The sequence below is a fragment of the Aspergillus aculeatus genome (genome assembly GCF_001890905.1).
Source record: "Aspergillus aculeatus ATCC 16872 unplaced genomic scaffold ASPACscaffold_20, whole genome shotgun sequence".
Lineage (NCBI taxonomy): Eukaryota > Fungi > Ascomycota > Eurotiomycetes > Eurotiales > Aspergillaceae > Aspergillus > Aspergillus aculeatus.
In genome coordinates, this window is record NW_017962995.1 from 212,228 (window position 1) to 227,529 (window position 15,302).

At 52.0% G+C, this 15,302-nt stretch overlaps 5 protein-coding genes across 5 annotated transcripts; 1 reads left to right on the forward strand and 4 right to left on the reverse strand.

Moving 5' to 3' along the window:
- Window positions 1-262: 262 nt before the first annotated feature.
- On the reverse strand, window positions 263-1,577 carry ASPACDRAFT_1891675 (uncharacterized protein; the record flags this gene model as incomplete). Its single annotated transcript, XM_020198635.1, has 1 exon — window positions 263-1,577. The coding sequence occupies exon 1, from the start codon at window positions 1,526-1,528 to the stop codon at window positions 263-265; it is 1,266 nt and encodes a 421-aa protein (XP_020051761.1). The 5' UTR covers window positions 1,529-1,577.
- Window positions 1,578-2,237: 660 nt separating this feature from the next.
- On the reverse strand, window positions 2,238-3,440 carry ASPACDRAFT_47775 (uncharacterized protein; the record flags this gene model as incomplete). Its single annotated transcript, XM_020202007.1, has 2 exons — window positions 2,238-3,381; window positions 3,430-3,440. The coding sequence occupies 2 exons, from the start codon at window positions 3,438-3,440 to the stop codon at window positions 2,238-2,240; spliced, it is 1,155 nt and encodes a 384-aa protein (XP_020051762.1).
- A 1,131-nt stretch (window positions 3,441-4,571) lies between these two features.
- ASPACDRAFT_47776 (SNARE domain protein) lies at window positions 4,572-5,474 on the forward strand (the record flags this gene model as incomplete). The annotated part of the gene is made up of 3 exons (XM_020202008.1): window positions 4,572-4,606; window positions 4,672-5,330; window positions 5,398-5,474. 3 exons carry the CDS (start codon window positions 4,572-4,574, stop codon window positions 5,472-5,474), a joined length of 771 nt encoding a protein of 256 aa, XP_020051763.1.
- A 31-nt stretch (window positions 5,475-5,505) lies between these two features.
- On the reverse strand, window positions 5,506-6,826 carry ASPACDRAFT_81900 (histone chaperone napB; the record flags this gene model as incomplete). Its single annotated transcript, XM_020205976.1, has 3 exons — window positions 5,506-5,606; window positions 5,670-6,515; window positions 6,703-6,826. The coding sequence occupies 3 exons, from the start codon at window positions 6,824-6,826 to the stop codon at window positions 5,506-5,508; spliced, it is 1,071 nt and encodes a 356-aa protein (XP_020051764.1).
- A 2,259-nt stretch (window positions 6,827-9,085) lies between these two features.
- ASPACDRAFT_64338 (NmrA family NAD(P)-binding protein) lies at window positions 9,086-10,198 on the reverse strand (the record flags this gene model as incomplete). The annotated part of the gene is made up of 2 exons (XM_020203996.1): window positions 9,086-9,500; window positions 9,555-10,198. The coding sequence occupies 2 exons, from the start codon at window positions 10,196-10,198 to the stop codon at window positions 9,086-9,088; spliced, it is 1,059 nt and encodes a 352-aa protein (XP_020051765.1).
- Window positions 10,199-15,302: the final 5,104 nt, after the last annotated feature.

Below are 15,302 nucleotides of genomic sequence, written 5' to 3' on the forward strand. Positions count from 1 at the left end.
TTGTTGATTTGCTGTTTTTTTTGTCTTGCGTCAGGTAAGACGCCCGGTCTGAGAAGTATAGTACTTCACATGATAGTCATCGTTGAAGACAATACTATGAGAAACAAGATCAGGTTTCATCTTTACAGCTAAAGCTGAAGAGAGATTCAGGTAATATTCTTCGACTGAAGCTAAGTTGAAATCTAAATTCGAAACTAACCAATTATTGCAAGCAAGAGCTACACGTAATCACAATCTAGCGCGGTCTGAACAAGTCCCACACTCATGACAGCTCCTCGGCATAGCCCGCGGGATTGCCCCAGCCCATCCGCAACAGCTGGTTGACCATGGGCCAGTTGCGTGTGCGGATCTGGTAGTTCAGAGGCTCATCCAGGATCAGATGCTGCGAGTGGCCGGTCTGGATAATCCACTGTCCGAACCCGGCCGCTCGGAGCTGTGGCCGCGCCAGCAGAGCCATGACAATCTGTCGGTCCCAGACATGCGTGAGGAGGTCGTTGTATTGCGAGTTGTCCAGCGGGTACGAGAGCTCTGGGTACTGGTACTGGTCTTCGTTGAGCCCCAGATTCAAGGGGAACCCGCAGTTGATCAGCGCCAGGGCGAGCTCCATATGCCCCAGGCTCAAGGCCGCTTCGATCGCCGACCTGCCAGATGCCGTCACGATCACCGGATCCAGCGCCTCCGGCAAGGCGGCGACAACGGCCGGGACCAGCCCAGACATCAGATCGCATTGGAGCAGCTGACGCGCGATAGCCTCATCGCTGAGATACGTGCCGTTGTCGTACGCTTGGCGAAGCAAGTTGATGTAATCCGGCATCCTACACAGGTAGGGCAGGGCCCCGGGCCCGGCGTTCGTGGCGTAGCGGGCCCCTTCAGAGAGAAGCAGTCGCACCATCGCGTCCCGCGCAGGGGTCCGTATCCCATACCCTAGAGGCGGCCCGAATTCATCGTGGCTGAGCTCAGGGCATACCGCGAAGTCCAGCGCCGTGTTGCGGTTGACCCGCGCCGTGGCGAAGATGTCGGCCCCGCGTTGCAGCAGCAGCTGGGCCACGGGGACCTGGGCGTAGAAGGCGGCGATGTGCAGCAACGGTCTGGCACTGAGGTCGTAGAGATTAGCATCGAGCCCTGCGTCTTCCAGACAGAACCGGACCGCGTCGTACCGGCCCTGGGCCACCAGGCGAGCGAGGGGCTGGCTTACCGGGTTCTCATGCCATAGATACCGACTGCTCCGCCGGTTGCCATGTTGGTTGGCAATAATCATCGCGTCGTAGGTCACCTGCGGAGGGACGACCGTCTCCCGACAGCGCGCAACGACCTCCTCCTGGACCAGGTCGCGGAAGGCTTTGCAGGTGCGTCGGAGCGTGAGGAGCGTGTCTGTGTCCGCGTACAGGACGACCTGCACGGCGATCTCTGGGGGGAGCGCTGCCAGCCCGATGTTGAGCGTCTTGAACACCCGCAGCAGCCGATTCCTGAGGCGTCGGCCGTGGTGTCGTTCGAAAAACTCGAGAATCTTCTGACTTTTTCCGGCCATCGTGGCTTGTGGTTCAGCGCTGGTCCGGTGGGGTGGTGTTGGATTTTCATGACGGCGAGACGTAGACCCTTGGAGTCTTTTATATACGTGCGCGTCTCCGTTTCTTGTTGAAAGAGTCGCCAACATAGAGGTGCTTTTCGAGAAAGTTGCCGGTGTTAGAGGTTAGAAAGCAATACGCTATCTCTTCATGTAGGTTGCTGCTTCGTTTGTCTCCGTTTTGTGACATCGCCGCAAGGCAAGGTGAAAAGATCGTGGCACAAGTTCTCGACATTGGCCAGCGCAATTGTCGCAGGTAGGCTTAGAAACAGGCAACGGAGTATATGTCTTAAATTGAAGGATTGGAAATGATAGGACTGACAAGATGCTATTGGAGATGGAGGATAACATATCGCTTAGACTATGAGGTGATCAAGGCGGTCATCAGGTGACTTTGTGACTCCAGCGATTGTCTTATGCAACAGACCTCTTCATCATCATGACACCTGGTGACGACAGTATTGGGAACTTATAAAGTTTCACAGAAGAACTTACTACGCCATGGCAGATGACTTCATATTCTTATAGTAGATGAGTGTAAAACATAGACAGGGAAAAAATATTACAGTGATAGATTAGAATCTCTGAAAAAGTGATACAGATAGTAATATTGTCTTTCTACAATAGTCTTGGCAGGTAGAAAACGTAAGTCATCAAAGAAACCCCTGCAGCTTCAAGGATCAGGGCCTGCCTTGAGTAAAGCTCGGATCTCGCTCCAGTTTCTGGCAACCAGAGCCACCCGAAGTGGGCTTCTTAGAATCAAGTCCGGGTCCCTCCATGCCTCAAAGCCATCTTTCTGCAACTCAGGCCGCTCTAGCAGCAGCTCAGCAAGCGAGGCCCATTTCCTCCAGACGTTCCGGGGCAAGACTTTCGAGACATAGAATTTAGGATTCGGTTCCAGTTTACCAAGAACAAACGCCAACTCGGGGTATTCTTTTCTGTCCCAATGATAACCCAGCTTAAGGCGGAATCCCTTTCGTATCATGTACGCAGCGAATTTTGGGGATGCGTGTTTACAGTACGGGGATGGGGTTTGTCCAAGTGCATCCTGGATCAATCCGAGCCCGGGCATCGACAGCACCTCTGGGATTTCTTGCACTATGACATCCAAAATGTTCACCGAGAGCTTTTGAATACAGCGTGTGATATGTTTGCACAGCGTATACCAGTCCGTAGTGCTGCCATCCTTGTACAGGCCATTTCGGATTGCCCATCTGAGAAGGTCCGGCCCGCCCGGGCGCCGGACCAGATAGAGGAAGCAATCGGCCGAGGAAAACACTGCACTCTTCTCGAGCAGAAGCCGAATGACCCTCTGATCCCCCCACACAGTGGCCGGCCAGGGATTATCGGTGACTCGTGAATGTATGATCCTCCCAAGGGCTGGATAATCGTCTGACAGATACCGCCGTTGTTCCGGGCTCAGCATGTCTAATGCCCGGTCCCCCGTCCACGTTTTCTGATTGACGTCAATCTCCGGGTGGGAGAGAAAGATCTGGATCATTTGGAGGTTTCGGGTTCGCACAGCAATATGCCAGAATGAATTTCCACAGAGATCGTAGTTTCTGTGGGGGTGGACGCCAGCATCCAGCACATTCTGCACGACTTGATAATGGCCGCGAATGATCGCCTGTACAAAGGGCTGTGGTATACTTTCGCGTCTGTGATCGATGGGCCAATTCGAGTAAATTCTATGTGGCAACCCCTTCTCGTCAACCCTAGTGAATTGCTCGTAATACTTCTTGGAGGGAAGAGCCCACTTGAGGCATCGCTTCTTCAGCAGGCCTCTCAGAGTGTCGCTCAAGGCTGGAACAGATAACCTGAAATTCATTAGCTCCCAATAGTTCATCTGTTCAACGATCACATACAAGATGTCCATGGGCAGGTCTTCCAAGTTGGAGACCCTAGCACGTTCCAGAGCATCGCCGGAGGGAATTTATCGCGGTCGTTGGACATGGTCCCCGGGTTCGAGTTGCTGATCTCTCTATCTTTGAGGTTGTGGCTTAACGGTTGTTATCGTGGTGTCATGAGGTTGACTCTCATTTGAATAAGGGTATTATGTTGGTTATTTTATATTGACTGAGCACCGACTCATACTCATAGATAATCGTCGCGGAAAGAGGATAACGTCTCACTTATCAAGAACTGAAGAGATAACTTCCACGCGCAATGTGGATTTTCTTTGTCGGGCTTTCACAAGTGTATACTTTAAAGAACGATTTATATCTGGTGCCTCTGGTCGGATCAGCGGTGATACATGTCCACGCTTGGTTGTGTGGAGTAGGGCACATCTTGAGTTATTCACTAAAAGCCTTCTGGTGCTTCTGTCGAACTTCCGGCTGGGTGCCTAGGAATTGTAGAGCCATCTGCTAAATGGTTCTTGCACATGTTTGGCTGCGAGTAGCGTCTGACGATACCGGTGAGCTCTAATCAAGGTTCGTCATCGACAGTGAGATGAATTGGCATGATCCCGAAGTTAGGTGCCACCCTGAAAGAGCAGCTGTAAAAGAGCCGGGTGCTCTGGGTTATTTGGAATCACGCATACTGTGGTGGCTCGTTTCATATCAGTGGTATTTGGTATAGTGCAGAAGAATTTTCTTCTTCCTCTGAAACTTACTATCAGTATTCCATCATCCCAGTAGGATAGCAGACTAATGGCACAAACATTCCGTGCCCTGCTTGAGAAGAGAATACTACATAACAATGTACTACTGTATGTAGTCCATGATGTTTGCATACAGCGAAGCGGGAACAAGCACAGACCCTCCTCCCACTACCCAAGCGCACCCGCTACTGCTACTTAATGTTACCACCGCCTTCCCCACCGCTCGACCGTATCCAGCGTCATGCCGGGGATCCTGCCACCATCGCCCATATCAACAACATCCCGAAGACAATCCAACAACCATCCATTCTAACTACTGCCCACCTACACCCTACACCCCTGTCACACCTCCGCTCTATTCATCTCTCTACATAACATACACCACAATATCCAAATTGACTCATCATGGATTACACAGACCCCTTCCTCCAAGTCCAAGCGTAAGTATTCCCAATCCCCTTAAAACACCGATAAGTGAATCCACCCCTAAGCTAAACAAAATCAGGGACGTCCTCTCCACCCTACAAAGCACGCGACCGCTCTTCTCCTCCTACCTGCGCATCCGCTCGCTCGCCAAATCCCCCAGCAACCCGGAGCTGCAACAAGCGCGCTCGGAGCTCGAAACCACGCTGACCGACCTCACCGCCGACCTGGACGATCTCGTCGAGAGCGTGCGCGCCATCGAGCAAGATCCCTACCGGTTCGGTCTGGAGCTGGAAGAGGTCCAGCGTCGTCGGAGTCTCGTCACCGAGGTGGGCGCCGAGATTGAGAATATGCGCCAGGAGCTGCAGCGGGCAGTCACGACGGCAGACGCCGCGGCGGCGGCGAGCGGTGGTGGTGGTGCGGGGTCCTCACATCTGCCGAATCCGGCGGATTTTGATGATGAAGACGGGGGTCTGTTGTCGCCGTCCGGGGAGCGGGGCGATGATTACTATGCGGCCATGGAGCAGCAGCGGCAGATGGAGCTGATGCATGAGCAGGATGAGCAGCTGGATGGGGTGTTTCGGACGGTGGGCAATCTCCGGCAGCAGGCGGATGATATGGGACGGGAGCTGGAGGAGCAAGCGGTGATGATTGACGAGGTGGATACCCTGGCCGATCGGGTCGGGGGCAAACTACAGAGCGGGATGTCGCGATTGAAACATATCATCCGGAAGAATGAAGGTAAGGAAGTTCAACTTTTGGGTGTTCTATCCAACCTATCTGAAAATACTGATCGTCCCGCCATTAGATACAATGTCCTCCTTCGCCATCGCGGTCTTGATATTCGTTCTAATCCTCCTCTTGATCCTGCTCCTTGTGCTTTGAAGTGGAGAAAGTTTCGTCCGGTCCGCGGATTTTAGACCTTGGTCTTCTTGCGGGGACGGGACTGTTCCTCCTCGTCGTCCTCGGACACGTCGATGTCGCTGTAGTCGACCTCCTCGATGGATTGATCCGTGACTAGACCACGGTCAGTCGGTCAGTGTGAATGAGAAAAAATGCAGTCGAGGCAACCACACTTACCATAGTACTTCATCGCATTGGGCCAGAGGTCCTCAGCAACGGCGATGGCCAGCTCCTCGCCACCGGGGAAGATCTCAATGAACTCGAAGTCGTCCTCCAGATCATCGTCCTCGTCTTCTTCGTCCTCCTCATTCTCCTCCTCCACCTCCTCACCCTTGCGCAGCTTCTCGAACTTCTCCTCCTCCTCCTTGGTCGCGGCCTTGGACTGCTCCTCGGTGACATCACTGCCGCGGTAACCGAAGAAAGCGAAGAAGCTCAGGTCCGCATCCGGGGGCACGTCATCCTCCTCATCCTCACCCTGGGGCTCCTCGTCGGCCTCGACCTCATCGCGCTTGCGCATCAGCGCCTCGAACTCCTTCAGCTCCTTGCGGTCCGTGTCGGCGTCCTTCTTCTTCTCCGCCTCGGCCAGGTCGCAGGCGGCATCCAGCAGGCCCTTGGTGGGGTCCTGGCCCTCCTTCCAGTTGATGCGGACGGGCTCCGAGACGAGCCCGTCCCAGTGGCGCTTATGGCCGTTGGCGGTGGTGATGACCTGCTTGCGCCAGTAGAAGTCCTTGACCAGCTTGTCGTTGGTGAAGTAAGGGTTCTCGTCGCCGGTGCGGAACTCGAAGGTCAGGCGGAAGCTGCGGGGCTCGCCGACGCCCTTGTCGTCGACCTCGAAGCGCTCGACGGTCAGGTTCTTCAGCGTGGAGGCCAGGATTGTCGCGTCGGTCATGGTGATGTGCTCCTCGACCTCGGCGGGGGCGTTGAGCATCACGCGCGTCCAGAAGGTGTCGCGCAGGTCGGGGGAGGAGATGACCTCATTGCGCTTGGCGAAGAGCGGGCGGAGGAGGAGGGTCGAGTGGCGGACTGCAGCATCGCCATAGAGTATTAGTATATCACAGCCCCCAATAGAAGAAAGGACGCAGCAGCTGCCATTCCAGCCCAATGGCTGGCCGATTGCGAATCACTTCAAGACCCAGCAACGCCGTAGCTCCGTAGCTCTGCGACATCCACCCCACACAAGAAAAAAAAAAAGGAAAGTAAAAGAACTCACGCTGCTCCACCTCAGCCTGAATAAACTCCTGCTCCACCAGCGCAATCTTCTTCTGCGTCTCCTTGCTCACCTCCGGCCGCTGGATGCGCTCCAGCAAGGACTGGCTCTGCTCTTCGGCGGACATTTTGTTCGCTACAAGATATTAAAAAAATGTGTAAGGGGTTTGTGTGTTCGTAATCGGGATCAATACTGTTTATCCAGTAAGTCCAATCCTCACGAGCAGAAGTAAAGGTGAGTTAGGTAGATGTGGTTTGAGGAGAGAGGGGGGGGAAAAAAAGTTGAAAGTAACGCAGAGCAAGCGGATTCCCACCCCCGGGCTTTTCAAAGTGAGACGGGAAGGGAAGCTGGCCTACCTGACTAAGGGTGCTAGGCTGCTAGCTAAGCTTAACTTAACCTAATTTAGTAACCAACCACTCTGGAGTGACTACGGAGTAAGTTACTTATAGCTCAGCTCAGCTCAGCTCAGCTCTTCTAGGCCTAAATTTCTGTTGGTACGGGAGGGTGCTGCTTACTATGTCATATACTGTACTACAGCATGGCTTTTCCGGGGGAAAAGAATGAGAGATAGAAGGATTTTTTCAAAGGTCCAGACTCAGCTACTACAGTCATCATGAGGGGGTAAAAGGTAAGGTACAGAAGAGTAGCATCGCAATCTCTTCCCTAACCACCGTAAAAATTCTACGAGGTACCGTACCTAGTTACCCGTGACAAACGGGCACGGGCACGGGCACCGGCACGGGGTTACACATGAACAAGCCCAACAAACCGCCTTCCGCCTTCTGCTAGAGTATCGAAATTCGAATTACATCTTAGTATAAATTATCCAAGAAGTGAGGAAGCTAATCCCCTACCCCCTAATCAATCCCATCGTGATTGGCGAGCACACACAGAAAAGTGGGATTCCTTAACCGCCATTCCCACTGTTTCAGGTACTTTTTTTCGGGGGCTAATTCACCTAGCTTGGATTTTTTTTTCTACATTTAGTTTCATGGGCGCGCGGTGAGTGGGGAACTTGGGAAATTTTTTTGCGGGTTAAGATAACCAGTAACTTATAGAATTTTTTCTTATGCTGTGATTACTTCTTTACTACTCCTTGCTAAATGTGTTTGAATAGAGGTCCAGGATAGTTTTCCTTACGGGCTGGACGGCTCTACGCTACTCTTGTAGTCGAGATCTATTATTCAAAGATAGAAGAATACTATTGATTGGCACTCGAATTGTCTGAATGTTGGTGGAGGTTTGGGGAGTGACGTCATTTGTTACTACACTTGTGCATGCAGAGCATATCTTCAGGCCAAACATTAGACAAGATGACTAGCTATTCTTTCTGTGCTCTAGATGTGACTGGGTAGGGTGGTCTCCTGCACTTGCTCAATCCCGGTTTGGGCGTGTATTTGTCGAGGTTATAGGAGAAGATACCAAGCCCTGTCAACGATGTTACCGATGAATATCACATATCTATACTCCGTGGACAGCGAAACTGGCTTGTTGCGTGTCTTGCACGGCCATCTCCCTAAATAGTCAGACCTACTCCAATAGAAGCATGGATAATGATATCCAGAGGAACAAGCAAATACAAATCTCCAGACCTCAACCCAGATCAATTCTGAGAATATCAAATTCATAAATCAGTAGCCGCCGATGCTCACAGCATCCGAGGGGAATAAATTAACTAGAAGCACACACAAACACACACACACACACACACATACAAAATAGCGACACCAATTCCATATCAACAACACAAATGATATGAAGGTGCGACAGCGGAAAAAGAAAAAAACTTTTGGCACGCGCGGATTGATCATGACCCTCAAAATCAATCCGACGTGTCCAATATCATGCCTGCATAGTCGTGACGTGCGTTTCAGCCAGAATATTATGATAAGAATAAAATCAAAAATAGAAATAAACTTTTTTCCGGAGGTGAATTGAGAGCGGCGACGCCCTCAAATCTTCATTCCTCTTGTTTGTGGCTTTCCCATTAAGGTATAGATCTTCTGTCTTTCTCTCTTTTTTGGATGTCTCTTGCCCCAAGAGTCATTGATAAGGAAAACCCAGGCCAGTTCGCCGGTGATGCATGCATGCAGGAAAAGACAACAAGAAAATGCACGCCAACAGGCAGGATTGCAAAGCGGTGAGTAGAGTGTTGTAAGTGTCGGTCGTGAGCGAGGGATTTAGCATTTCGAAAGGAAGTCCGACCGGTCAAAGCCCCGGAGGTTGGGTCCAGGCAGGCCATCAATCGATGGGATGTAATGTAACCTCCCCTTATCGCAAACCAATCGCGCCATCGGTCAGGTGACGGGCCAAGCCAGACTCACCGACACCGGCGCACGTGCCCGTCGGCTCAAACTGGACGAGACTAAGCATGAGCTTCCCACCACTACAGCATCCAGTCCAATCCGTTCGCTTCTTCCTCCACCGGGAAGACCTCGCGCGCATATTCCTCCATATCGCGCCACCCCTGCCACAAATGCCGGGCCTCGTCGGTCACACGAAGCGAAATCACCCCTCCGGGACCCTGCATCATTCCCGCGCCTGCGCCTTTGCCATTGGCGGGCCCCAGTCCCTTGGGGGATCCGGCGGCCGGACGGGAGAACTCGGGCTGTGGGAAGTAAGGCGCGTCGCACTGTCCGAACACCACCTCAATCGCCTCCAGCTGTTCTCGATAGCCCGGCGGAATGTTGACTTTCACTTCGACCTTGGGGACGCGCAGGTAGCGACAGGGGCGGCCGAGCGCGCGCTCGAAGGCAGCGCAAACTTGATTGGGAGAAAGAGTCTCGAATGTGAGCGCAATACTGTGGTCGTTAGTACCGTCTCCCCATCACAAACAAACAGCAAGTCAAACCTACCGATGTCCATTCCACTTCTTCGGCCCATCCTTGAAAATCTGCAGCAACGCGGGTCCCACATCATGTTCCGAGTCCAGCCAGGGCAGCGGAATGTCCGGGTCAAAGGGCGCATGCCACTCGAAACTTCCGTCCGGCATGAGCTCCATCTGGAAGAGGGGGTAGGGTAGACTCGTGAAATTATTATTGTAGATTCCGGCGTAGACAAAGGTCGAAGGGAGGCCCAGTTGACGGATGTAGTTCTCGACGGTGAATTTGGGGGCCCAGAGCGGTACCGGAGGCCAGGGCCCATGTACCGAGTGATCGGGCATACTGCTGTAGATGTAGTGTTGGATGGTTCCGGCTCGTTTGGCGGCGTCGGCGAGGTCGCGGCCGATTGCGACTTCGTCGCCTGATTGTGAGGTGGTGTTGATGAATGCAAGGTTGGCGCCCTCGAATAATGCGTCCATCAGGGGAGTGTTGCCCAGCAGCGGGCCTTGGAATAGAGTGACATTCGGAAGCTCCTGCAGCTCCTCTGCGACGAAGCCCTTGAGAGAATGGATCTGAGCGCGCACATTGTGTCCGACGGCCGAGGCAACTCGTATTAAAGACGCAGCCTGGCGACCCGTCGCGTTTACCACGGCGATGGTCTTCTTTTGTTGTGTCATGGGGAAGAGGGGGGGGAGAGGAGAAGGAGGAGAGAAGAAGAAAATGTGGAGGGCGGAAAGAATAAAAAAAAGCCTCCGACGGGCTGCGGGAGGAAAGAAAAGAGGATGCGGGGTAAAGAGGAACACGAGGAAAATCAATAGTAGAAGTGGGAGCTCAAGGTAAGTGAAGTAGTAGCAGTACTTGATCGGTGAGCAGACCAATGCAAGTAAATGTAGTTCCCCTCAATCCGAGACAAGGTCAGGTGGTATGCCACCAACACAGCGCACGTTGTGACTAGTGCAGCAAAGTAGCGGTGGTTCAAAGCAGGGAGAAACGAACGGCGGCACGGTGGGGTAGAGGAGAAAATGTACGTGGAGATCACTGTTCACTATTGAACAACCTCTCCAAGGCGATGTTTGAGAAGGGGAAATTATTTGTTATGTAGCTCAGTGGGCTAGTAGTCCCTGTTGTCGCGACGGATTTGTTCAGTAATGCCGCAATTGAAGAAATCGATGATGCAAGATAGCTGCTGCTGCTGCTGTTGCTGCTGCTGATGAAAGGAAGTTGCTTTCCTGGGATGATATCCGTCGGGCAAAAAATATGAGGAAATCGCCGCGTACTGAAAAGACTCCGCTGCCAGAGAAGTAGAGCCAAAAAAGAAGTGTTAAAAAGAAAATAGAAAAAAAATAAAAATAAAAGTGTTGGAGATGGCGCGGCGGGATTGTCGATAATCGATAATGCTCCAACTGCTCAAACCCTCCAAATCGGCGCAGCTGAGACTAAAGTTACTATACACCACACTAACTCGTCAAGAGCAGGGGGTTTTGGTTAGTTAATGGATAACAAAAATGCGCTGTTTTCTGGGCCGTTCAAATGCACACAATACGAATGCCCCTTGACCAGGACAAGGAAATGTGAATAATAAGAATCACCGGATACTCCAAGATGGGCCTGCAATGTGGATTTGTGGACCACCCCCGGGAGGCCTGGTCTGACGCCAGGTGAGGGAATTGATCTCACGTTGGTGGGCAGTGGGCAGTGGGCACCGATAACGCAAAGCCTCCCCTCCCCTCAAATAGTCAAGTCATAATAACCAGGTGAAAAATAAGGGGAGAGAAAAATACTGAGAACAAATAATAATGGCCCGGCAAGGAAAAAAATGAACACCAGACTTACAGGAATTTCCCGTGCTACCAAAGAATTGAAGCCGAAACTGATATCCACAATAGCACTGCAAAGAAAAAAAAATTCCCAGTGTAGCCCGTGGATCAGGCCCAGTGCTTGGTTCCGAGATTCGCACCCACAACCAAAGGAGACCCTAATCAGCCCTGCTGGCCAGAAACAGTCGATATATGCACGAGGATCGCCTCGAGAAACGCAGCAGGATCTTGCTAAATCCAGGAACAAGAGGGGGATGTTATTTCCGGGTACCACACCGCAGACAAGGGCAGAGAGTAGGTAGGTATGAAGGTTTGATGCGGAACGATACTTTCTGTGTATGCTAGGGAAGCTCCCAGATAAGTTCGGTGACGCGATGTACTACAGTTCAACAAGAGCAAAAAGGTGGTGGGAAGGCACGCGCTGTCGGCTGTATAAGTAACTGCGGTCTGTGTGTCTTTGCGACACGATGGGGACCTGAGGAGCCAACAAGCAAGAATTGCAGCATCCACCATGTACCCTAGGAGACACAGCCGACTGGTCTGGATTGGGATCGTCTGGGGTTTACCGCGCACTACACACAAGAATGGAGTCGCAGACCAGACTAGTACAGCTCTTCAAATGCCTCAAATCGAGCTTCACAAAAGAAAAAAAACGACTGTTGCGGAAAATGACGAAGGCAGAGCTTTCACGCCTCGTCCCGTGATGGGAGTGTGATCCGATGTGGTTTCCGAGGTGGTTTATATCGAGTAATGACAATCAGTCATAAAATGGGCCATGTCAGGCGGCTTGAAAACTCTGGATGAAATATCCTTTTCCAGGGTAGACGAGATTTAGTAATTCGTGCTCGCTTCTTACCTGTATGGCTGATCACTGAATAAGTTCTTCGATTGATGATTCTAGTTTCTTCGAGGCTTCCTGTCTGTCGGCCATCTCCATCTATATCCCACCTTCCCTGGCCTCGTTCTAGCGTCTACACCCAATTTAATCCCCGGGGATGGCCGTCAATGTCGGCAGATCAGGCAAGTCTACGAGATCGCCATTCTCAACGTAGCCCTGACAGTAATAGTGGTAGTTCAGGGCCTGGAAGGGCGAATTCGCCAGAAACATCCATCCACCAACTCGTTCTGGCGTGGCCATTGACTGGGTTTACTTTTACGTAACTCGGGATGCAGTTCAAGCGTAGTCGGAAGGCGAACTTCAAAAGATTCGTCCCCCATGATGGCCGAATGATGGCATCATGAGAGCAGTGGAAGGAAGAGGCCAGGGATTACGGCATTCTCTGGAGAGGTGATGTTATGGCTGATGTTATTGTTGTTCTACCCCCTCCCCCCGGACTGTACGCTGAAGAGGCAAGCATATCCGAACTCAATTCTAGAGAGTAGGTGAGCTGGCCCCCCTGTCGCGTATGACATAAGGGTCAGGAGGTGTACCTGTCGAGCATGAAGAGGAGTTAATCCAACAAAGGTATCAATGCGACGATCAAGGCTGATGGAAAGCCATGAGGGGGAAATGAATTGAATTGACAAAAGAGTAAGAACAATTAAAATGTCCCCCTCAAAGGCGATCCGATCCCGGCAGTGGCAGGCCAATGAGAGAGCGAGTCTTTGGCAAAGCGGGGAAGAAAAGCAGCACAACTTAACCACGCGGATCGCCCTCGGGCCACCAGCAAGCCATGCCAATTCCATCACCGCCTACTCTGACTGGCGATTAGCCTGAGAACTATATCGAAACTGTCAGGCAGACAGTACTCCTTCATCCTTATCACGTCTAGGGACTCTGGGAGGACTCTGAAGAAAAATTGACAGGGCCGCAGGTAATCAGAGCACTACCTACGGCGCATTTCGGTCAAAACCGAATCGCAGCCGAGAAGCTGAGAGACATAGCGAATGCCCCGTCGGCCATCAACCTGCCCACGTTCTGCTCCAGTCTCCAGACCCATATCCTTCGGCGATGGATTCCCCCTCACGCCGGCCAATCCGTGCGCCGCACATTCTCACGCGTCCCTGCCAACTTGCCAAGACTGGGTACGGTGCTCGGATGAAGCGGATCGTCACTTATCCTTGATCACGATCACCAGGAGTTGAAGATTTTTTCTAGCTGCTAAATGGATGGGTACTATAGTCGGAGTTTTCAAAGCTAACGGACTCCGCTGGGGAGAAGTGAACAAAGGCGCCGGTTGTCCGTGTCAGTGTCGGTGTCCTCCGTATCAGCATCCCTACGTGTACCCTGATTCAACGATCTGAAAAACCGGGGGGAATTCCCCAGAATCAACCCCTCCGGACAATCCGCCCCGTTAGACCGAGGTGGCGGGGTCAGCTGTAGCGGTTTTTTTCACCTTTTCTGGGGGAGGGAGAGAAGAAACCACGATTGCTTATCTGATGACTCATACCAATGGAGAGTCTCCTGCACAATCCGTTGAACCCCAATAAAGCTAAAACAGCAAAATACCTACCCCGTAAGTGGCAGTAATCGCGCAAGAGGAAGCGGGGTATCGTGGACTGGCCGCTGGCCTATCTTGTAAGGGCACCTTTGCGACGTTCTAGTGTAGTAAATACAGGGCTGGGCTGAGGCTGGACTGGGAGACTAAATGCTGTCATGGTGCGTTTGCTCCATCCAGTCCCCATTCTCCGGTGAGAGGGTGCGTGCATGACCCCGGTTCTTTCAAAGCCCGTGCTAAATTTTTTGGGTTGATGTCTCCGCGGGCAATTTCGAGACGGCTTCTTTAGAGGTATTATCACTCCCGTGACCTGCCTAATCGGTCTACCTTAATGTCGGACTGTCCGCTCGGAACCGCGGACCGCTCCGAGGATAGCATGTTTTGTGCTTGGTGACTGACTGTCTCTTTGATGGTCTCAGTGTTCAGGCTGTCGGTCCAGCCCGTTGCGAGCTGGGTCAGGATCTCGCCACCGGTCGTGACACATTTTAAGATCTAATCGATATGTTTGTTATCGGATGCGCTGAGGATGAGGTGATTCTTTTGCGGGGCTCGGTTAGGACCAGCCGTTGTTGATTGCTTGGTGTGCCTGTGGTTCTAAGGGGACGACAACTGGGTGGTCACTCGAGATCTTGCATCCCATTCTGCTGCTTTTTGCGATAGATGCAGGGGCTGCAGATGTGAACAAGCTTTATTCTCTCTCTTTCTCCTTTCTCCTTACTCCCCCTTCTTTCCATGGCTTTGAGTCTCTTTGATCGTTGTCGCTGCCGCCTGGCTTGTTGGCATGTGTTTTAGTCAGTCCGTGGGTCTCTGATTCCGTGGGAGCCGTAGCAAATCAGATATATGACATGCGTATGGGTCAAGATGACTGGGGTTCAAGAGAAGAATCCTGCTGCAAGGGACGCGACACTCGAAACTGGTGGATGAGTGGACAAGGATCACGGACTGAATCCGTGTGGATTATGACGATCTTATAGCGATCAATGGGCCCAGGGTCATTGAGATGATGGTTCGGTGGAAGCAGCAAGTAGCAGATGCAAGTGAATCGCTGAGAAAACTAGAACATTGACTGAGGATGATTAAGAGATTGTCTTCCGAGCAAGATTGGCAGCTACAATTCGGGCCTGAAGGATAGATTGCTTGACTAGCCACTTCCATTGACGGGTCATCTGGGAACGAACAATACGTACCACACGGCTAACTAAATCTCTCTCCGTATTAGTGGTCATAAAGGCTTTCATGGGGACTTGGTAGTCGTGGTAAACCAAGAGATTCATTAAAAGTCAATCATAAATACAGCGCTGGTACATAGGCCATAATCTATAGTCAAAAACACATGGAACCCTATAAAACGAAAATAACCGTGCTGGTCCAAGCCTAAACAAACCAGACGCCGTCTAGAAACGCCAGTCCCCAAAGCACGTCTAATTGCTGTCCAAGACAACGACCTCAGCTTCCGCCTCTCCGACGCTCTCCACGCTAAGCACATCTCCGGCATTCACTCCTGTGATGAAAGCGCCGTCGCCCTC